This window comes from Leptopilina boulardi, unplaced genomic scaffold (genome assembly GCF_019393585.1).
Source record: "Leptopilina boulardi isolate dan_hultmark-lab unplaced genomic scaffold, ZJU_Lbou_2.1 LbouV2_72, whole genome shotgun sequence".
In the NCBI taxonomy this organism is placed as follows: domain Eukaryota; kingdom Metazoa; phylum Arthropoda; class Insecta; order Hymenoptera; family Figitidae; genus Leptopilina; species Leptopilina boulardi.
The window spans coordinates 83,597-107,283 of NW_026138019.1; the positions used below are offsets into that span (position 1 = coordinate 83,597).

The 23,687-nt window shown below is 30.0% G+C and overlaps 1 protein-coding gene across 1 annotated transcript in view; it reads right to left on the bottom strand.

Moving 5' to 3' along the window:
• LOC127290589 (uncharacterized) overlaps positions 1 to 23,687 on the bottom strand; it is a 132,364-nt gene that overhangs the window by 40,461 nt on the left and 68,216 nt on the right. Inside the window, exons 2-4 of the mRNA XM_051319274.1 lie at positions 21,419 to 21,627; positions 16,848 to 16,980; positions 12,420 to 12,553 (exon numbers count right to left, since the gene is read on the bottom strand). Coding sequence (XP_051175231.1) covers positions 12,420 to 12,553; positions 16,848 to 16,980; positions 21,419 to 21,627 — 476 coding nt within the window. The remainder of the gene's footprint in view (positions 1 to 12,419; positions 12,554 to 16,847; positions 16,981 to 21,418; positions 21,628 to 23,687) is intronic.

Consider the following 23,687-nt stretch of genomic DNA (forward strand, 5'->3'; position numbering starts at 1 on the left):
TTATTGTGTCTCTCAACAAAGTAGCGCAATGAATAAATAAAATTATAAAATAAGATGATGAGAAACAAGTGAAATATGAGGAAAATTATGTATAGAAGAAAATGAAACAATATTAGAAAAGATTGGACAAAATCTTTTTTGATTAGATTCTCAATTTTGATATGATAAATTAAGATTAACAAAAAAATTATAGTTTTGGAAAAAGAAGATAAAAAGAATTTCTTTATCACAATATTTTCTCATTTCTAGAACCGTGAAGAAATTTTGAAAAGGCCCTGGCAGGGTCCACGTCGGGAACGTCCAAAATCGTATGAAAACAGGGAACCCGATCGGGTTCACAGAAAAAGTCCTATTTCGATTAAAATCAAAGAAAACCGGGGCCCCGGTTCCCTGTTTCAACCAGGTCAGGGCTCCTCTTGAATTAAGAAAAAACCTCATGTAGTTTTCTCCATTGTGGAGAAAAAAATTGTAAATTTGTGAGGATTCGAACGCACGATGCTTAGTTATATATAACATATTAGACGCCTTAGCGACGTCGGCTAACGTTTCTTTTTATTTATTTGCAATATTTTTTTTCATTTCCTTCAATAATTGACAATTTTAACAAACAGAATTAGGTACAAAATGAAACGATTACTAAAAAACGAATCACTGTAATAAAAATAGAAAAGAAAAATAGAAAAGAAAAATAGAAAAGAAAAATAGAAAAAACAATAATAGAAAAAATAATGATACTAGAATGGTTGATGAGAATATAATGAGATCACTAAGAGTACTTATCGTTAATTTGTAATTTAAGGGGAATTTTCAACCCTTGCTGTCAATTTCATTGGGTTAAAGAGGTAACTTTATTTTCCAAGGAACCCCCATAAAGGGTGTTAGAGAGTCATGTAATCTCCTGAATGAGATGGTAGGTAGTGTAACGGTCGCTATCAAGGTCGTAAGATCTGCAATAAACTTCCCTCTGATGTATATTCTCGTTTATAGAGTTTTCAGCAATTCCATATGAGTCGCCATTGACTGACGACCCTTGATATATACATACAATTTCTCTCTCTTTATATATAAGGGTGGAAGTAAAAACAAGGAGCTGACAAACATAAGAGCACTTGGAAAGGAGAGAATCTCTGGTTCTTGGTTTCCTATCATCACCCCCCTTATATATATATATATATACAGGACGAAAAAGGCGGTATTTGTCTTATGTTTCGCTCGTTGATGTAAACATAGGGGCTTTACGACAAAGATATAGTCCGTTATATTCGCGCCGTTACTTTCCTATATATATTTACACAAGGGGTGCGTCTTCCCTCCTATATTGCAAATAATAAGAAAAGACATCTCTCGTGGCAAAATAAATTTATATTAAATAGGAACGTTATCGGGTCGTTGTTATATCATTAAGGCCTTTGGCAATATATATATATATATATATATATATATAGTATATACAAGGGGCTCTTGTCGCACTTAGGGGCTAAATTATATTCCAAGTAATTTACCAAGAGTCTTTCTAAATCTTTGCTAAATTACCAAAGACTGTCTTTCTCTCTCCCTCTCACTTTCTTTTAGTAAATTGTCGTAAAGACTTTTAATCACTTCCTCTCCGAAGACTTTTATCGCTCGTTTCAATCGACTTGGCAATTTTAAAGCAAAATCGTGGCGCAGATTTCAATTCGATAGCGAACCGCAACTACATTGTAAAGGAAAGATTTGTTTTTTACGTTTTTTATTGGCTTTTAACTTAATTAGTGTTTTTTAACACATTTTATAATTTATAAGGAAGGAAAAATCTTTTTTAAGAAATATTCAATAATTTTCCTTGTAAACTTACTATTATAGAAATAAAAGTCACTTTTAGTCAGACATAAAGTTGAACAATTTAAAACATTTTCTGTTAGTAGTAAAATACGGTTATAGTCAGCCAGAATATGTCCAATTAGTGGAATGTTGATTTAAGTAGTAAAAATAAGTTTGATTAGAACAAATAGTAAAGTTATAGGTATTATAATTTAGATATTAGTAGTAAAAGATCATTTAGGTCAGACAGAAGGGGTTTAAATTTTAAAAATATACAAAATCAGTAGTCAAAGTCAATTTAGTCAGGCAGAAAACTTTAAATCCATTTAAATTAGAAAAAAAATTAGTCAGACAGAAATATTAATATTCATTTTTAATATTAGTAGTAATGATCCTTTATAGTAAGACAGAATTGTTTTAATACCAACTTGTGAACAAACTATCATAGTAGTAAAATTTGCTAGATAATGTCTCGGAAATAATGCCAAAAAATTGAGCAAAAAGTCTCGAATAAGAAATGTATGAGGCACTTTTTGATTGGTCCAGCGGATGCTGAGCTACAGTAGGAAAAATTTTGGAAAAAAATACAAAAAATTAAATTTGCGAGATTATCGCTCAGGAATACCATATCTGTCATTAGAAAAAAGTATCGAACAAAAAATGTTGGGGCACTGTTTGATTGGTCCAGAGGATGCTGAGCTACAATTACTAAAACTGGGGCAAAATTTTCGAAAAATTAAATTTGCGAGATAACTGCTCCGGAATACCACCAATAAAATAGGGAAAAAGTTTCGAACAAAAAATGTATGTCGCAGTTTTTGATTGGTCCAGCGGATGCTGAGCTACAGTCAAATAAAGTTCCGAAAAATTTTCAAAAAATTAAATTTGCGAGATATTTGCTCCGGAATACCATAACTGTCTTTAGAAAAAAGTAGCGAATAAAAAATGTATGGGGCACTTTTTGATTGGTCCAGCGGATGCTGAGCTACACTGAAATCAATTTCGGAAAAAATTTTGAAAAATTAAATTTTTGAGATAATCGCTCCGGAATGCCATAACTGTCTTTAGCAAAAAGTAGCGAACAAAAAATGTATGGGGCACTTTTTGATTAGTCCAGCGGATGCTGAGCTACAGTAATAATCAAATTTGGAAAAAATTACAAAAAATTAAATTCGCGAGATAATCGTTCGGGAATACCACCAATAAAATAGGGAAAAAGTTTCGAACAAAAAATGTATGGGGCACTTTTTGATTGGTCCAGCGGATGCTGAGCTACACTGAAATCAATTTCGGAAAAAATTTTGAAAAACTAAATTTTTGAGATAATCGCTCCGGAATGCCATAACTGTCTTTAGCAAAAAGTAGCGAACAAAAAATGTATAAGGCACTTTTTGATTGGTCCAGCGGATGCTGAGCTACAGTAAAAAACAAATTTGGAAAAAATTACAAAAAATTAAATTTGCGAGATTATCGGTCGGGAATACCACCAATAAAATAGGGAAAAAGTTTCGAACAAAAAATGTATGGCACACTTTTTGATTGGTCCAGCGGATGCTGAGCTATACTCAAATCAATTTCGGAAAAAAATATGAAAAATTAAATTTTTGAGATAATCGCTCCAAAATATCCCCAAAGTAGTTAGAATAAAGTTCTCAATAAAAAATGTATGGGGCACTTTTTGATTGGTCCAGCGGATGCTGAGCTACACTGAAATCAATTTCGGAAAAAATTTTGAAAAATTAAATTTTTGAGATAATCGCTCCGGAATGCCATAACTGTCTTTAGCAAAAAGTAGCGAGCAAAAAATGTATGGGGCACTTTTTGATTGGTCCAGCGGATGCTGAGCTACAGTAAAAAACAAATTTGGAAAATATTACAAAAAATTAAATTTGCGAGATTATCGGTCGGGAATACCACCAATAAAATAGGGAAAAAGTTTCGAACAAAAAATGTATGGCACACTTTTTGATTGGTCCAGCGGATGCTGAGCTACACTCAAATCAATTTCGGAAAAAATTATGAAAAATTAAATTTTTGAGATAATCGCTCCGAAATATCCCCAAAGTAGTTAGAAGAAAGTTCTGAATAAAAAATGTATGTGGCACTTTTTGATTGGTCCAGCGGATGCTGAGCTACACTGAAATCAATTTCGGAAAAAATTTTGAAAAATTAAATTTTTGAGATAATCGCTCCGGAATGTCATAACTGTCTTTAGTAAAAAGTAGCGAACAAAAAATGTATGGGGCACTTTTTGATTGGTCCAGCGGATGCTGAGCTACACTGAAATCAATTTCGGAAAAAATTTTGAAAAATTAAATTTTTGAGATAATCGCTCCGGAATGCCATAACTGTCTTTAGCAAAAAGTAGCGAGCAAAAAATGTATGGGGCACTTTTTGATTGGTCCAGCGGATGCTGAGCTACAGTAAAAAACAAATTTGGAAAATATTACAAAAAATTAAATTTGCGAGATTATCGGTCGGGAATACCACCAATAAAATAGGGAAAAAGTTTCGAACAAAAAATGTATGGCACACTTTTTGATTGGTCCAGCGGATGCTGAGCTACACTCAAATCAATTTCGGAAAAAATTATGAAAAATTAAATTTTTGAGATAATCGCTCCGAAATATCCCCAAAGTAGTTAGAAGAAAGTTCTGAATAAAAAATGTATGTGGCACTTTTTGATTGGTCCAGCGGATGCTGAGCTACACTGAAATCAATTTCGGAAAAAATTTTGAAAAATTAAATTTTTGAGATAATCGCTCCGGAATGTCATAACTGTCTTTAGTAAAAAGTAGCTAACAAAAAATGTATGGGGCACTTTTTGATTGGTCCAGCGGATGCTGAGCTACACTGAAATCAATTTCGGAAAAAATTATGAAAAATTAAATTTTTGAGATAATCGCTCCGAAATATCCCCAAAGTAGTTAGAATAAAGTTCTGAATAAAAAATGTATGGGGCACTTTTTGATTGGTCCAGCGGATGCTGAGCTACACTGAAATCAATTTCGGAAAAAATTTTGAAAAATTAAATTTTTGAGATAATCGCTCCGGAATGCCATAACTGTCTTTAGCAAAAAGTAGCGAGCAAAAAATGTATGGGGCACTTTTTGATTGGTCCAGCGGATGCTGAGCTACAGTAAAAAACAAATTTGGAAAATATTACAAAAAATTAAATTTGCGAGATTATCGGTCGGGAATACCACCAATAAAATAGGGAAAAAGTTTCGAACAAAAAATGTATGGCACACTTTTTGATTGGTCCAGCGGATGCTGAGCTACACTCAAATCAATTTCGGAAAAAATTATGAAAAATTAAATTTTTGAGATAATCGCTCCGAAATATCCCCAAAGTAGTTAGAAGAAAGTTCTGAATAAAAAATGTATGTGGCACTTTTTGATTGGTCCAGCGGATGCTGAGCTACACTGAAATCAATTTCGGAAAAAATTTTGAAAAATTAAATTTTTGAGATAATCGCTCCGGAATGTCATAACTGTCTTTAGTAAAAAGTAGCTAACAAAAAATGTATGGGGCACTTTTTGATTGGTCCAGCGGATGCTGAGCTACACTGAAATCAATTTCGGAAAAAATTATGAAAAATTAAATTTTTGAGATAATCGCTCCGAAATATCCCCAAAGTAGTTAGAATAAAGTTCTGAATAAAAAATGTATGGGGCACTTTTTGATTGGACCAGCGGATGCTGAGCTACACTGAAATCAATTTCGGAAAAAATTATGAAAAATTAAATTTTTGAGATAATCGCTCCGAAATATCCCCAAAGTAGTTAGAATAAAGTTCTGAATAAAAAATGTATGGGGCACTTTTTGATTGGTCCAGCGGATGCTGAGCTACACTGAAATCAATTTCGGAAAAAATTTTGAAAAATTAAATTTTTGAGATAATCGCTCCGGAATGCCATAACTGTCTTTAGCAAAAAGTAGCGAGCAAAAAATGTATGGGGCACTTTTTGATTGGTCCAGCGGATGCTGAGCTACAGTAAAAAACAAATTTGGAAAATATTACAAAAAATTAAATTTGCGAGATTATCGGTCGGGAATACCACCAATAAAATAGGGAAAAAGTTTCGAACAAAAAATGTATGGCACACTTTTTGATTGGTCCAGCGGATGCTGAGCTACACTCAAATCAATTTCGGAAAAAATTATGAAAAATTAAATTTTTGAGATAATCGCTCCGAAATATCCCCAAAGTAGTTAGAAGAAAGTTCTGAATAAAAAATGTATGTGGCACTTTTTGATTGGTCCAGCGGATGCTGAGCTACACTGAAATCAATTTCGGAAAAAATTTTGAAAAATTAAATTTTTGAGATAATCGCTCCGGAATGTCATAACTGTCTTTAGTAAAAAGTAGCGAACAAAAAATGTATGGGGCACTTTTTGATTGGTCCAGCGGATGCTGAGCTACACTGAAATCAATTTCGGAAAAAATTTTGAAAAATTAAATTTTTGAGATAATCGCTCCGGAATGCCATAACTGTCTTTAGCAAAAAGTAGCGAGCAAAAAATGTATGGGGCACTTTTTGATTGGTCCAGCGGATGCTGAGCTACAGTAAAAAACAAATTTGGAAAATATTACAAAAAATTAAATTTGCGAGATTATCGGTCGGGAATACCACCAATAAAATAGGGAAAAAGTTTCGAACAAAAAATGTATGGCACACTTTTTGATTGGTCCAGCGGATGCTGAGCTACACTCAAATCAATTTCGGAAAAAATTATGAAAAATTAAATTTTTGAGATAATCGCTCCGAAATATCCCCAAAGTAGTTAGAAGAAAGTTCTGAATAAAAAATGTATGTGGCACTTTTTGATTGGTCCAGCGGATGCTGAGCTACACTGAAATCAATTTCGGAAAAAATTTTGAAAAATTAAATTTTTGAGATAATCGCTCCGGAATGTCATAACTGTCTTTAGTAAAAAGTAGCGAACAAAAAATGTATGGGGCACTTTTTGATTGGTCCAGCGGATGCTGAGCTACACTGAAATCAATTTCGGAAAAAATTTTGAAAAATTAAATTTTTGAGATAATCGCTCCGGAATGCCATAACTGTCTTTAGCAAAAAGTAGCGAGCAAAAAATGTATGGGGCACTTTTTGATTGGTCCAGCGGATGCTGAGCTACAGTAAAAAACAAATTTGGAAAATATTACAAAAAATTAAATTTGCGAGATTATCGGTCGGGAATACCACCAATAAAATAGGGAAAAAGTTTCGAACAAAAAATGTATGGCACACTTTTTGATTGGTCCAGCGGATGCTGAGCTACACTCAAATCAATTTCGGAAAAAATTATGAAAAATTAAATTTTTGAGATAATCGCTCCGAAATATCCCCAAAGTAGTTAGAAGAAAGTTCTGAATAAAAAATGTATGTGGCACTTTTTGATTGGTCCAGCGGATGCTGAGCTACACTGAAATCAATTTCGGAAAAAATTTTGAAAAATTAAATTTTTGAGATAATCGCTCCGGAAAGTCATAACTGTCTTTAGTAAAAATTAGCTAACAAAAAATGTATGGGGCACTTTTTGATTGGTCCAGCGGATGCTGAGCTACACTGAAATCAATTTCGGAAAAAATTATGAAAAATTAAATTTTTGAGATAATCGCTCCGAAATATCCCCAAAGTAGTTAGAATAAAGTTCTGAATAAAAAATGTATGGGGCACTTTTTGATTGGACCAGCGGATGCTGAGCTACACTGAAATCAATTTCGGAAAAAATTTTAAAAAATTAAATTTTTGAGATAATCGCTCCGGAATGCCATAACTGTCTTTAGCAAAAAGTAGCGAACAAAAAATGTATGGGGCACTTTTTGATTGGTCCAGCGGATGCTGAGCTACAGTAAAAAACAAATTTGGAAAAAATTACAAAAAATTAAATTCGCGAGATAATCGTTCGGGAATACCACCAATAAAATAGGGAAAAAGTTTCGAACAAAAAATGTGTGGGGCACTTTTTGATTGGTCCAGCGGATGCTGAGCTACACTGAAATCAATTTCGGAAAAAATTTTGAAAAATTAAATTTTTGAGATAATCGCTCCGGAATGCCATAACTGTCTTTAGCAAAAAGTAGCGAACAAAAAATGTATGGGGCACTTTTTGATTGGTCCAGCGGATACTGAGCTACAGTAAAAAACAAATTTGGAAAAAATTACAAAAAATTAAATTTGCGAGATTATCGGTCGGGAATACCACCAATAAAATAGGGAAAAAGTTTCGAACAAAAAATGTATGGCACACTTTTTGATTGGTCCAGCGGATGCTGAGCTACACTCAAATCAATTTCGGAAAAAATTATGAAAAATTAAATTTTTGAGATAATCGCTCCGAAATATCCCCAAAGTAGTTAGAAGAAAGTTCTGAATAAAAAATGTATGTGGCACTTTTTGATTGGTCCAGCGGATGCTGAGCTACACTGAAATCAATTTCGGAAAAAATTTTGAAAAATTAAATTTTTGAGATAATCGCTCCGGAATGTCATAACTGTCTTTAGTAAAAAGTAGCGAACAAAAAATGTATGGGGCACTTTTTGATTGGTCCAGCGGATGCTGAGCTACACTGAAATCAATTTCGGAAAAAATTTTGAAAAATTAAATTTTTGAGATAATCGCTCCGGAATGCCATAACTGTCTTTAGCAAAAAGTAGCGAGCAAAAAATGTATGGGGCACTTTTTGATTGGTCCAGCGGATGCTGAGCTACAGTAAAAAACAAATTTGGAAAATATTACAAAAAATTAAATTTGCGAGATTATCGGTCGGGAATACCACCAATAAAATAGGGAAAAAGTTTCGAACAAAAAATGTGTGGGGCACTTTTTGATTGGTCCAGCGGATGCTGAGCTACAGTAAAAAACAAATTTGGAAAAAATTACAAAAAATTAAATTTGCGAGATTATCGGTCGGGAATACCACCAATAAAATAGGGAAAAAGTTTCGAACAAAAAATGTATGGCACACTTTTTGATTGGTCCAGCGGATGCTGAGCTATACTCAAATCAATTTCGGAAAAAATTATGAAAAATTAAATTTTTGAGATAATCGCTCCAAAATATCCCCAAAGTAGTTAGAATAAAGTTCTCAATAAAAAATGTATGGGGCACTTTTTGATTGGTCCAGCGGATGCTGAGCTACACTGAAATCAATTTCGGAAAAAATTTTGAAAAATTAAATTTTTGAGATAATCGCTCCGGAATGCCATAACTGTCTTTAGCAAAAAGTAGCGAACAAAAAATGTATGGGGCACTTTTTGATTGGTCCAGCGGATGCTGAGCTACAGTAAAAAACAATTTTAAAAAAAATTACAAAAAATTAAATTTGCGAGATTATCGGTCGGGAATACCACCAATAAAATAGGGAAAAAGTTTCGAACAAAAAATGTATGGGGCACTTTTTGATTGGTCCAGCGGATGCTGAGCTACACTGAAATCAATTTCGGAAAAAATTTTGAAAAATTAAATTTTTGAGATAATCGCTCCGGAATGCCATAACTGTCTTTAGCAAAAAGTAGCGAACAAAAAATGTATGGGGCACTTTTTGATTGGTCCAGCGGATGCTGAGCTACACTGAAATCAATTTCGGAAAAAATTATGAAAAATTAAATTTTTGAGATAATCGCTCCGAAATATCCCCAAAGTAGTTAGAATAAAGTTCTGAATAAAAAATGTATGGGGCACTTTTTGATTGGACCAGCGGATGCTGAGCTACACTGAAATCAATTTCGGAAAAAATTTTAAAAAATTAAATTTTTGAGATAATCGCTCCGGAATGCCATAACTGTCTTTAGCAAAAAGTAGCGAACAAAAAATGTATGGGGCACTTTTTGATTGGTCCAGCGGATGCTGAGCTACAGTAAAAAACAAATTTGGAAAAAATTACAAAAAATTAAATTCGCGAGATAATCGTTCGGGAATACCACCAATAAAATAGGGAAAAAGTTTCGAACAAAAAATGTGTGGGGCACTTTTTGATTGGTCCAGCGGATGCTGAGCTACACTGAAATCAATTTCGGAAAAAATTTTGAAAAATTAAATTTTTGAGATAATCGCTCCGGAATGCCATAACTGTCTTTAGCAAAAAGTAGCGAACAAAAAATGTATGGGGCACTTTTTGATTGGTCCAGCGGATGCTGAGCTACAGTAAAAAACAAATTTGGAAAAAATTACAAAAAATTAAATTCGCGAGATAATCGTTCGGGAATACCACCAATAAAATAGGGAAAAAGTTTCGAACAAAAAATGTATGGGGCACTTTTTGATTGGTCCAGCGGATGCTGAGCTACAGTCAAATAAAGTTCCGAAATATTTTCGAAAAATTAAATTTGCGAGATAACTGCTCCGGAATACCACCAATAAAATAGGGAAAAAGTTTCGAACAAAAAATGTATGGCACACTTTTTGATTGGTCCTGCGGATGCTGAGCTACACTGAAATCAATTTCGGAAAAAATTTTGAAAAATTAAATTTTTGAGATAATCGCTCCGGAATGCCATAACTGTCTTTAGAAAAAGTAGCGAACAAAAAATGTATGGGGCACTTTTTGATTGGTCCAGCGGATGCTGAGCTACAGTAAAAAACAAATTTGGAAAAAATTACAAAAAATTAAATTCGCGAGATAATCGTTCGGGAATACCACCAATAAAATAGGGAAAAAGTTTCGAACAAAAAATGTGTGGGGCACTTTTTGATTGGTCCAGCGGATGCTGAGCTACAGTAAAAAACAAATTTGGAAAAAATTACAAAAAATTAAATTCGCGAGATAATCGTTCGGGAATACCACCAATAAAATAGGGAAAAAGTTTCGAACAAAAAATGTATGGGGCACTTTTTGATTGGTCCAGCGGATGCTGAGCTACACTGAAATCAATTTCGGAAAAAATTATGAGAAATTAAATTTTTGAGATAATCGCTCCGAAATATCCCCAAAGTAGTTAGAATAAAGTTCTGAATAAAAAATGTATGGGGCACTTTTTGATTGGACCAGCGGATGCTGAGCTACACTGAAATCAATTTCGGAAAAAATTTTAAAAAATTAAATTTTTGAGATAATCGCTCCGGAATGCCATAACTGTCTTTAGCAAAAAGTAGCGAACAAAAAATGTATGGGGCACTTTTTGATTGGTCCAGCGGATGCTGAGCTACAGTAAAAAACAAATTTGGAAAAAATTACAAAAAATTAAATTCGCGAGATAATCGTTCGGGAATACCACCAATAAAATAGGGAAAAAGTTTCGAACAAAAAATGTGTGGGGCACTTTTTGATTGGTCCAGCGGATGCTGAGCTACACTGAAATCAATTTCGGAAAAAATTTTGAAAAATTAAATTTTTGAGATAATCGCTCCGGAATGCCATAACTGTCTTTAGCAAAAAGTAGCGAACAAAAAATGTATGGGGCACTTTTTGATTGGTCCAGCGGATGCTGAGCTACAGTAAAAAACAAATTTGGAAAAAATTACAAAAAATTAAATTCGCGAGATAATCGTTCGGGAATACCACCAATAAAATAGGGAAAAAGTTTCGAACAAAAAATGTATGGGGCACTTTTTGATTGGTCCAGCGGATGCTGAGCTACAGTCAAATAAAGTTCCGAAATATTTTCGAAAAATTAAATTTGCGAGATAACTGCTCCGGAATACCACCAATAAAATAGGGAAAAAGTTTCGAACAAAAAATGTATGGCACACTTTTTGATTGGTCCTGCGGATGCTGAGCTACACTGAAATCAATTTCGGAAAAAATTTTGAAAAATTAAATTTTTGAGATAATCCCTCCGAAATGCTATAACTGTCTTTAGCAAAAAGTAGCGAACAAAAAATGTATGGGGCACTTTTTGATTGGTCCAGCGGATGCTGAGCTACACTGAAATCAATTTCGGAAAAAATTATGAGAAATTAAATTTTTGAGATAATCGCTCCGAAATATCCCCAAAGTAGTTAGAATAAAGTTCTGAATAAAAAATGTATGGGGCACTTTTTGATTGGACCAGCGGATGCTGAGCTACACTGAAATCAATTTCGGAAAAAATTTTAAAAAATTAAATTTTTGAGATAATCGCTCCGGAATGCCATAACTGTCTTTAGCAAAAAGTAGCGAACAAAAAATGTATGGGGCACTTTTTGATTGGTCCAGCGGATGCTGAGCTACACTGAAATCAATTTCGGAAAAAATTTGGAAAATTAAATTTTGGAGATAATCGCTCCGGAATGCCATAACTGTCTTTAGCAAAAAGTAGCGAACAAAAAATGTATGGGGCACTTTTTGATTGGTCCAGCGGATGCTAAGCAACACTCAAAAATTGTGGGAAAAATTTTCGGAAAATAAAATTTTCGAGATAATGTCTCGGGAATAATGCCAAAAAATTGAGCAATAAGTGTCGAACAAAAAATGTATGGCGCACTTTTTGATTGGTCCAGCGGATGCTGAGCTAGGTCAAAATGAAAGTAATTTTTTGAAAAATTTTCGATTTTGTAAATTCATGTGATTTAATTTCTTGAAAAGAATAAACAACGTTTTTAAATGTATTTTGGAAATTTGAATATGATTGTGAGAAAACGATGTGTGATATAAAATGGAATTTTAGTTATAATGTCATGTGTTTACTTACCGGTTTATTGTTAATCGTGAAAAAGAGACGTGATGGCGGCTTGGAGGGTGGTGAACTGCAATTTGCTTTCAGGATATCCCCAGGGTCGTAACGATCGCGTTCCGATACGATAACGGGCTTACCCTTAGGTAGAGCTGAAACATAATAATTTTGGGAGCTCTTAAACCCATCGGAACTTGAGAGTAACACATATTTACTTTCTCTCTTTCACACACACGCAGACTCCCTCAATCCACATAATAATCAAACCGTTTTCCACTTTACCCAAGGAACCTTATCCAATTTTCACGCGAAGTAGTCCATCCCTGGGGGAATTCATGGCTCGCTTTACTACATTTTACGTATCGGTGCTTTGCAGCCTGCTGCGAGATTTAACAAATAACACTCTTATCGTAATGAAATGTTGAAAAAAATTTTAACTTTTTATTTTGCATTAAGTAAGTAATATTTTCTTTCATTTCATTTGATAAGAAAATTTTACAATATGTAATCAAACAAAATATGTGAAATCTTGATGTTTTTAATTTCAGAAATATTAAATATCAGTAGTCAAAGTCAGTTTAGTCAAATAGAAATATTTTAATTCATTTAAAAAATCAGTGGTAAGAGCCGATTTTAGTCAGACAGAACTCTTTTACTCCTTGTAAATATACTTGAACTTGTGGTAAAAGTCAATTCTAGTCAGAAATATATTTATTTATAAATTATCTGTTATAATTTGTTATATCTGTTATAAAAATCATATTTAAAATAAATTTCAAAAATGGATTTATCAGGTCTTGAAAAATTGTTCCTCAATTATTTACCTATATTTTTTTCATAATATTTATAGCAACAATACACCTTTGTTAATTAAAAAAAAAACTAACAAGAATATTCGCAATTAAAAAGTTTGAATACCTGTATAATAGTCGATATTGTTAATTAATGAATTAACAATTACCTCTTTGTTACTGGATTTGCTATTTATAAAAATATCGATAAGCATCAAAAAGATAAAACCCATATAATTAATACTTTAGAGTGTAATGTTCCAGAATTTAATAACTTTTGTAAAAGGGAATTTATTTCACCAAAGAGTAAATTGTTTAAAATAGTTGATGAGAGCTGTCGACAAATTAGAATTAATTTTCAAATTGAATTCAACATTTATGGAAAATGTTTAATAAAAATTATTTTCTCCATTTGCCTCGATATGACTTTAAAATCAAATATACAAATTAAAAAATTATTTTAAAAATCTATTATTTTTATATTATATAAAAGACTGATAATGATAAATGAGAGTATATTTTTAAAATTGTAAAAAGACCTTTTAACAAACAATGATTCAAAGTCAGAGATGGTTTTCATGTCGTCTATAATAATACATCAAAAAAAAAAAAGGAAGAAAAAAAAATGACGATCGATTCTATTATTCGACGATGTGGGTAAAGATTTTCGAAAAAATATAAAACTCGGAACTATAAGAGACCGTCATGTGTACAAGAATTGAGTTTTCCAACGTTCGATAACGTCAGAGAAAAGACTTTTAGAAGGCTTGGTTTACCGTTGAAATATCCGTGAAGGCATCAGCCTTGCGATCACTCTTCGCTCTCTATTATCGTAAAATATGAAATTCATATTCCGTTCGCCAAGGAAGTTATTTCTACGTCGTATAAAAGATTCTTGTGTAATCAAGAAAAAAAAGAGAATATACAGTGTCGTGTATATAATGAAAATACCTCCGAGATGAATAAAAATAAGATCTAAATGTATATATATATAGAAAATAAAATTATATCCTTTTAAGCTAACAATATGTGGTCAATTATAAAATATTGTTTTAATTTCAATTTTTAAGTTTTATCTCTAAAATAATGTCTTTGATATTTTCCCCTCTACTTTTAAAATATTAAAATTTTTTTTTTATTAAATATATGGTGAAATATTTGAAAAAAAATGTGAAAGAAAAATTTTTATTTTAATATTTAAAAAATTCCCCTTTGAAGATTGTTCTACGAAATGAAATATTTTTGAATTAGATTTTCTTTTCATGCAATAATCCAAAGGGTTAAATTGTGAGTGAAATTTAAAATTGAATTTCTGAAGTCAATGTTTCAAAATATGACTATAATATCTAATGCTGGGATGATAATAAATCTTAGGAGAGGATAATCTGGTAGAATGGAAAGGAGCAAGACTGTCGAGATAACTTTTCAGCGGATTCGCAAAAGATCAGGGAATAAGTATGCAAGAAAAAGCTAACGTACATGTATATATATATAGTATTCTCAAAGATACTGAAAGAACATGTCGACCTTGTCGCCTTAAGGAAACTTTGAAATTGTCTTTCAGTTTTTTTGATATATATGCCATATAACGAGAAACATGTAATCTGACCTTCGATGTCATACGTAGATAAGTAAATATTTATAAAAAGCAAAAAAAAAAAAATACAAATACTATATTCCGAAGGAAGGATATTCCAAATTTACGAATACATATTTTTAGATTAACTTTTTTTTTCTTTATATATACAATATAGATATAGTCTATAAACCTGAGACATTGGCGGATTCAAAAAATAATGAGATTGTCAACGAAATTTCAGAAATAAGAAAATCATGCATATTTTACGAAAAAAAAAATATATAAATATTATTAGAATAAAATATTGTAGAAAATTTGAAAAAAATAATTTAAATAATAAATTAAAATAAAAAGAAAGAAAATTTAAAATTAGAAAAGTAATATTTTAGAAGGAAAACATTTAATAATTGGGTGTTAAATTAAATAATTAAAATTGATTTTTTCTATCATCAAGCTCATGTATCAGATTTACCTACATTGAGAAGCTTTTCAACTATTTAAATTTGAATAATTTAATGAATTTGTAAAAAAATTTTTAACGCAGTTCAAAGGGACGAACTTTTTTATTATATACAGTTTGTTTGTAATTTCAAAAGGTTCTTAGGGGTTGATGTAGATAAATAACTTGAAAGCTTGTCAACTTCTAAAGTTCATTTTTATAAGTACAATATTTTAAAAGCTTTCCCGTTATACTTTCTCGTCACTGAATATTTTAAACTAGAATTTCCATGAAAATAATAAATAAAAATTTTCAAAACCAAAAAAAATTTTAAACATAATTTACTGAAAAAAAAAATGCAAAATTGTAAGGGAAAATTAAATATTAAAATCAAAAATTAAGTTGAAAAATAAATTATTAATTGTGGAAAAAAAGTTTTTAATTAACATCATATGCAAATAAAACGTTTCGTAAAAGAAGCTGATATATTCGTGTATTTTGAGAGAAACGAAATATTTGGTTTAATTAAAAAATTGGTCAACAAGAAAGTTTGTAACTAAAGAAAACTTTTGTGCGAGAAAACTTGAGCCTCTCTCTCTCTCAGTCTATATATATATAAAAGGTTTTCACAGATTTTAATATGCAAATGAACCGTAAAAAAGACAAAAGTTGTCTAATTCTTTTTATAAACATGACTCACGGTATAAAACTTTTTTTATTTTAACTTTTACAAAAGACAACAGTTATACACACAATATCAAAAGAGAAAAAAAAATTTTCAACCATAATAAACAAACTTTATGCATAATTAATTTCTTAAAATTATTTTATTATCTAATCAATTTTGAAAAGTATTTTGTAATCTTAAATAACAATTTAAAATTGAAAAATTTTTAATAAAAATATTTTTCATTTATATATATATATATACAATAATAAATTCGCTCCTAAGCAAACATTTAATCTCGTAAAATAGAAGACAAAGAAGAAAAAGTTGAAGATGATGAAAAAGAAGAATGTGAAGTTAATAAAATGAAAGTAAATATAATTAAAAAATAAGATAAATAAAAAGTAGAGCTCATGCAAAATCAATAAACTATTAAAGGAAAATTTGATATGATCTATTTTTATTATTTGTCCAAGTTTTCAATTATAGTTGATTAATTTTTTTTTCAAGGGAAAAGAATTTTTTTCGCCCCTCAAAAAGTTGGAAAGGAAAAAGTAGTACACGTCGGTTATAGTCAGACGAGACGTTTTAAATAATAGGAATTTCGTTATTAGTAGTAAAATTTAGCTTTGGTCAGACAAACAGTTATGAATATTTTAATAAGTAGTAAAAGACAGTTTTAGTCAGACATGTATTAAATAATTGAAATTTCGTTATTAGTAGTAAATTTTAATTTTGGTCAGACAACTAGTTATGCATATTTTAGTAAGTAGTAAAAGAAAGTTTCAGTTAGACAAAGCGTCGAAATAATACAAGTAGTAAAAAACGACTTTAGTCAGAAACGAAAATGTAAATCGTTAAAAATTTCAAAAATCGTAATGAAGATTAAATTAACTTGTAATTATAAATAATGTATAAGGCTATGAATTTTTTTTATTGTCTAGAATATAAAAATTAAAATATTACTCACTGACAACAAGAAGTTTTTTGGATGCCTTTACAGTTGTGAATGTTGTATCTGCGGTGACCTCGCAGCTAAAGTTCACAGTGAGGGCATGGGTGACGTTACGAATTACCACCTGTCTCTCATTCGACTTTTCCTGCTATAAAGTGAAAATTCAAAGACGATTAATTGAGAGAAGAGCTTCGTTCTCGAATGCCTGTGCAAGAGAGTTCGCCTAAAAGATCGTTGAATAGAAACTGTGGAAACGCGCGGTAAAGGATTAAGGTAAATAGAGCTCTCGAGCGATTCTGTTCTTCGTTTCACTTAATTCATCCAACTATATATATATATATATATATATATATATATATATATATATATGTGTGTGTGCCTTAGAATATCATTCGTTCTTAAATTAGTTTACGGATGGTAAGTCAGAGAACAATTTTTAAATTGACACCAAAAGAAATTTTGCGATTTAGTAACGGATTTAAAAGTCGTGGATTCGATGGGCAAAATTAAATTTAAAAACAATGAAAAAAAGTCTTTTTTCAAATAAAAATGACTTTTTTTTTTAAAATGACTATTTTTCAATTTATTGATTAAGTTTTGAAGAAAATCAAAAATAAAGGGAAAATCTATTTTTCTATAGGTACTTTCTCATTCATTAAAAAAGTTCATTGATATTGCTTTCATGGAAAATTAAAAGGCATTAAAATAAGCGTTGCAGCTTATTTTAATACCTTATAATTTTTGTGTGTTTTAAAGAACAGAGAAATATTTGATTTGAATGTTTAAAAATTAGCAATCGAGTTGACACGTAGTTAAAATTTAATTGATATTGCATTCCTTTTGAAATGAAACACATTTAGTGAAAAATTCTTTTCTTGATTTGAATGTTTCGAAACAAATGAATTGAGTGCTTAATTAAAATTTAATTAATATTACACTTTTTTCTGTAAAGAAACGAAATTTTTTTTCTTTCAATAAATAGTATGTTCAATACAATTAAAAATTCTTTGAGGAAAATTTCACTGTTTTTACATATATTTAGAAATTTTAAATGTTATCTGATTTAAAAAGATATTTTAGTTCCATTTTACAAAAAAAAAGAGTTCTGAGAAAAAGTGTTTTTTTTTTATTTTTTAAAAGAAGGCAACGCTTTTCTTTAAGTTAATTGAGTGGATTTTCATTAAGTGTACGTTGAGGGAAAACAAGGTTATTTACAAGTATGGCAGGGAATTGCGTCTCGTTTTGAAGATCTTAATGCTCATTTTAATATTCATGGAATTTGCTAAAGCCGTGAAAGGAAACAGGGAACTTCAACTGAAGATGGAGAAATTACTTCAGCAAAAGTAAAGTCTGGGGGCCTTCGAAGAATTAGTTGATTTATGTTTCTTTCGAATTGAAATCATCCGATTTCGTTTTCAATCGCTTTTTTTATCGTTTCTCTTATATTTATATTCATTTGAATATAATTTGTTTTATTCTAATGAGACTTTCATTATTTTTATTGTTATTATATTACTATTATATTACTATACTGGTATTGTATTTATTACTATACTGTTATTATATTTATTACCATACTGGTATTGTATTTATTACTATACTGGTATTGTATTTATTAATATACTGTTATTATATTTATTACTATACTGTTACTATATTTATTACTATACTGGTATTGTATTTATTAATAAACTGGTAGTGTATTTATTACTATACTGTTACTATATTTATTACTATACTGTTACTATATTTATTAATATACTGGTAGTATATTTATTACTATACTGGTATTGTATTTATTAATAAACTGGTAGTGTATTTATTACTATACTGTTACTATATTTATTACTATACTGGTATTGTATTTATTACTATACTGTTACTATATTTATTACTATACTGTTACTATATTTATTAATATACTGGTAGTATATTTATTACTATACTGGTATTGTATTTATTACTATACTGTTACTATATTTATTACTATACTGGTATTGTATTTATTAATATACTGTTATTATATTTATTACTATACTGGTATTGTATTTATTACTATACTGTTACTATATTTATTAATATACTGGTAGTGTATTTATTACTATACTGGTATTGTATCTATTACTATACTGTTACTATATTTATTACTATACTGGTATTGTATTTATTACTATACTGTTACTATATTTATTACTATACTGGTATTGTATTTATTAATATACTGTTATTATATTTATTACTATACTGGTATTGTATTTATTACTATACTGTTATTATATTTATTACTATACTGATATTATATTTATTACCATACTGTTATAATATTCACAAAAAACAGAAATCGAGGGAAAAATTCATGAATGAATCAAAATATAAGTTGGGATGAAATCGTGCATTTGTCATATGCGTTTAAAAAAACAATAATAATGAAAAAACAAGGTAAAAAAAAAATAATTTGAGAATTCCGGAAAAAGTGACTGCTAACCGTAGTTAGAAGTTTCAACCGATTCATGCGAAACGCTCGTTTATCGTTGAAAGACCAGCTGCGCATGGGGCGAACGATAAACGTTGGATGCATTTGCACATCGTTTATTTGGCCTTTGAAACAACAAGCAAACATATTCTATAGTTACGTGAATGTATTGACGTTGGAAGTATTCCATGTGTGTGTGTGTGTGTGTATGTGTGTGAAAATAATAATGTGACAAGTGGATATATATACGAAATCGGTCGACGATTACTCGCAGTCAAGTGGCTTGCTCCAGTGAATGACTGCTGTTGACGTAATGACGACAGGATTTCGTTTCGTTTTTTAGCCAAACGAGCGAGAGAACATTAATTCGCGACAATTACAGAATGCCTAGTTTTAAAAATTTTCATTCAATTTATTTTAAATTGTACGCAATTGTATATAATTTTCATAAATGTTATTTTAAAAAAAATTGCATTATAATGTAATAATTATATAAAATAAATAATTATAAAATTCTAGGCCTTATAAATAATTGTAGATTTTGAAAATAAAAATAAAATTCTTTTTTTTAAATACTGACAAAGCTGTAATATTTTTTCCCCCATGTCAAACGAAACAATTTCAATTTCCAAAGATTTCGAAACTCCCATCAATTGTCAGAAATATATATATATATATATATATATATATATATATATATATATATATATATATATATATATATATATATATATATATATATATATATCTATATAAATATTAGTTGAGTCGAAGTGAAAATATTTATTATATTTTCTCTGATACAATCGCCATTATCTGAAAGCTTGTTTCGAAGAAAATGGAAATGTAATCTGAAATAGATTTTGTTTTGACTGAATATCAATAATAAAATCAATATGAAAGCAATTTGCAGAAAACCGTCCTTACGAAATAAACTGCGTTTCACTTGTTCTCCCCTCTCTTTCTCTCTCTCTCTCTCTCTCTAACTCTGGCACTGTAAAATGTCATTTTGAATACGCGGATATGAAAGAGAGCGAATGCTTCTCGTATTTCTCATGGAAAAGCAATCAGAGAATGTGGATAAAATAAATGGCTTTACGCTATGCCACACGCGCGGTATATATCAAATTCGATACACTGATGGAAAACACATGATTAAACGGGTTAACTGTCCAATTACACGACGGTTTTCGGTTCGCGAGACACAACAAATTGCAAAATTTTAGATGTTTTGTGTTTTTTTTTGTATATATGTGTTTGAAAATAAACATACTTGATTAATTTCAATTTTCATATTATGAACTTTTGTTTCGGCTCAAAAATATATAAATTCAGCGCGTATGCATTCTGTATTTGTTTTCTTTTTTTTACATGGATATAATAAATATAAACGCGGCTTTAGGAGCCAAATGTATTCTTTCTTTTTTACATTTTCATCATTTGCGATATATACGTTGTTTCAAATGCACTCGACAATATTGGTGTATATTTATATGTATACAGTTGAACGAGAAAGGTGAGAAAGTACATATTCGATTCGAGTAAATTTTATGATCTCCAGTTTTAGCAGAAACACACGTTTTCCGTTCGCTTAGAAATCGTAACATTTTTTATTTACGTCTTATCAGAATCAATGTTTCAAAATGGTTTTCATTATTCATTTATTCTTTTTTTTTTTTGTTATTCATATCTAAATGAAGTTTATTGAATTTTCGAATGAAGATTTTTCTTTTGCAATTATAGATATTCTTTTAAATATAATTTAATTTTTTTTTTAAATTTGAAGCTAAATTGATTTGTGTAAATAAACCCAAAAGTTATTTTTTATCCTTTTCTGTACGTTGAACCTTCAATTCTTATAGAATTTAAGTGATAGAGAGTGCTTTTTTAGTTCGTATTTGCACCGCAAGAGTGCGTTGCTTCGTTTTTCTCTCGCAATTTACGTTCTACATTCTATAAGACCGAAGCTTTCCGCCCACAGAAGAGAATAATAAAATAATTTTATCTTAAATTAGCAGTTATCTGATTTTGATAAAAATGATATAATTCTTCAAAATTAAAAAGAATTTTAGAATAAAAAATATAAAGTAAAAAAAAAAATGTGAATACTTACATCAATTTGAATATGTGGATGTTCGAATGCAATCATTTTTTGATTTTCATTTGGTTGATATCTGTAGAATTCGTAATTCCCTCGATACCATTTCAGTGTGAAAAGTGGTGTATTTTCTGGTTCATAATGACAGCGTAAAATTGCCTCGTGACCATTTTCAATTATCTCAGGAATCACTTCCAAGGTGACGTTCTTCAGGCATCTTACACCTAGAGCAAGGAAAATGAGAACAGAAGGGACACATTAGTTTCTAGTGTGTGGCATCATTAGTCAGTCGTTAGTTTTAGCGGGTGGTAAAACTACAACTAGTGCGCCAGTTGCACACGCGTCAGCGAGAAATTGCAATTGCAGCAAATGACAATTCTAGGGACCCTCCTCCCCTTGAGTACCCTTTTCCCCAACTCCCCCCCACCCCTTTTCGCGTTCGTGAGATCCGTTTTAACCAACATGTAACCTCAGCAAACAGTAACTTGCACTCCTTTTCCTATTGAATTCCGCAAACGCAGCTATAGTTACTGGATTATTGACGTTTCCGTACCGACACGGCGCTTTAATCACATGCGAATTAGGCCGTGATTGGTGAGGCTCATGTAAACAGTACTAGGTCAATAAAACTTTACGGTGATCGTATTTGTGTTTATTTACCTATCTTATACTGGTTTGTTTGTATTAGAAAAAAACATGTTCGAACAAATTTTCAACAATGTACAAATTAAATTATCAAAATAACATTCTTTTAATGATAAATAAAAATCAAAAATTTGTAAAATATTTCAGAATTGTGAAAGTAAATCCAAATTTGGGTAAAAACATAAATAATATCTTTTAACAAAATAAATAAAAAAAAAGGAATGATAAAAAATTGTATAAAAAGGCCACATTGTTTTATCCACTTTAAATGAACGTTTCAGTCAATAAATCATTTTGGACATTAAAAAAAAAAACAACGAGGATGAATTGAAAAGTTTAAAGTACGTGTAAATGTTTTATGTACTCTTTTGCATTTTAAAGACTTCTAAATATGCATGAACAATTTTCTCACTACAATTTTCAAGTATATATATATATAGATATATAAAATATAGCAGCAAAATGATTAAGATCAAAGAAAGAATTTAAACAATGTAAGAAAGAAATTTTATTTGAAATCTGGTTTGATTTCATTGAGAAAATAAACTCTTGAGGAAAATAAACTGGACCTTTTATATATACGTGGGCATTTTCTCTCTTCAAAATGATTTATTTTACCTTACATTATCATCTCCCCCCCCCCTCCCAAACTTTCCCTGAAGGCTATTGAAATTCTTCCAATATCAGAGTTTAACAGTTCACATGATTAAAAAAAGATTGATTTATTTTTAAAGCACCCCTCTCCGACTCTCTCAAAAAAAAGAGTGAAAAAAATTACAAATATATTCCATCGCTTTTTTTTCCTTGGCAAAGAGAAAAAATAAAAAATGAGAAATAGACGGTAAAAATTGTGTCAACCTATAAATTTGAACCTTTTTTTTTTTTTACTGCGTACATTCTTTCAAGGTTTCGGGTGAAAAAAAAAATGTGTAAAGGGTTTTTTTATTTGACAACGTGATTTTTAAAAAGATATTATTCAATTCGATTTGTATTATGAGTCAATAATAGTAGAAAATTTATCAGAGGGATTTTTATGGAGGAAACGAAATTTCTTTTTTATTCTAAAACAGAATTAAATAAAAAAATATTTTTTACATTTTTAAACAATTTTTTTTTATTACAAATAAAAAAAATGACCCTTAAATGTCTTCTTAACGAAAAAATAAAGATGAGTAAGAGATAAAAAATGAATGGTTCTACTTTTTTCCCTTTTTTTTTGAGAAGTGATTAAAATTTCATTATTTTATAAAAACTTACACATTTCAGACTGAGCGAATTGCATTTGACAGACAAGTTATGAAAAATATATAATAACCTTTTTTGTATGAAAAATGAATATAAAAGAATTTTTATAAAATTTATACCAACTATAATATATTTAAATAATTGAAATTAATTCACAATTGCGATAATGGTTAATAAATTACATACATGGAAATATTTTATCAAAGCAATTGAATTGCTTTTGTTTTCCATTCAACTAATTAAACATTAAACTTGAATGAAAATTACATTAATGTTTTGTTATATTATTATTTAATATTATTATATTATTTTAAATTCATTCAATTTTCAATGTAAAAATAAAAAAAAATTTTTTTCTACTTTCTATAATTTTTTTAAAATGATTTAATATTTT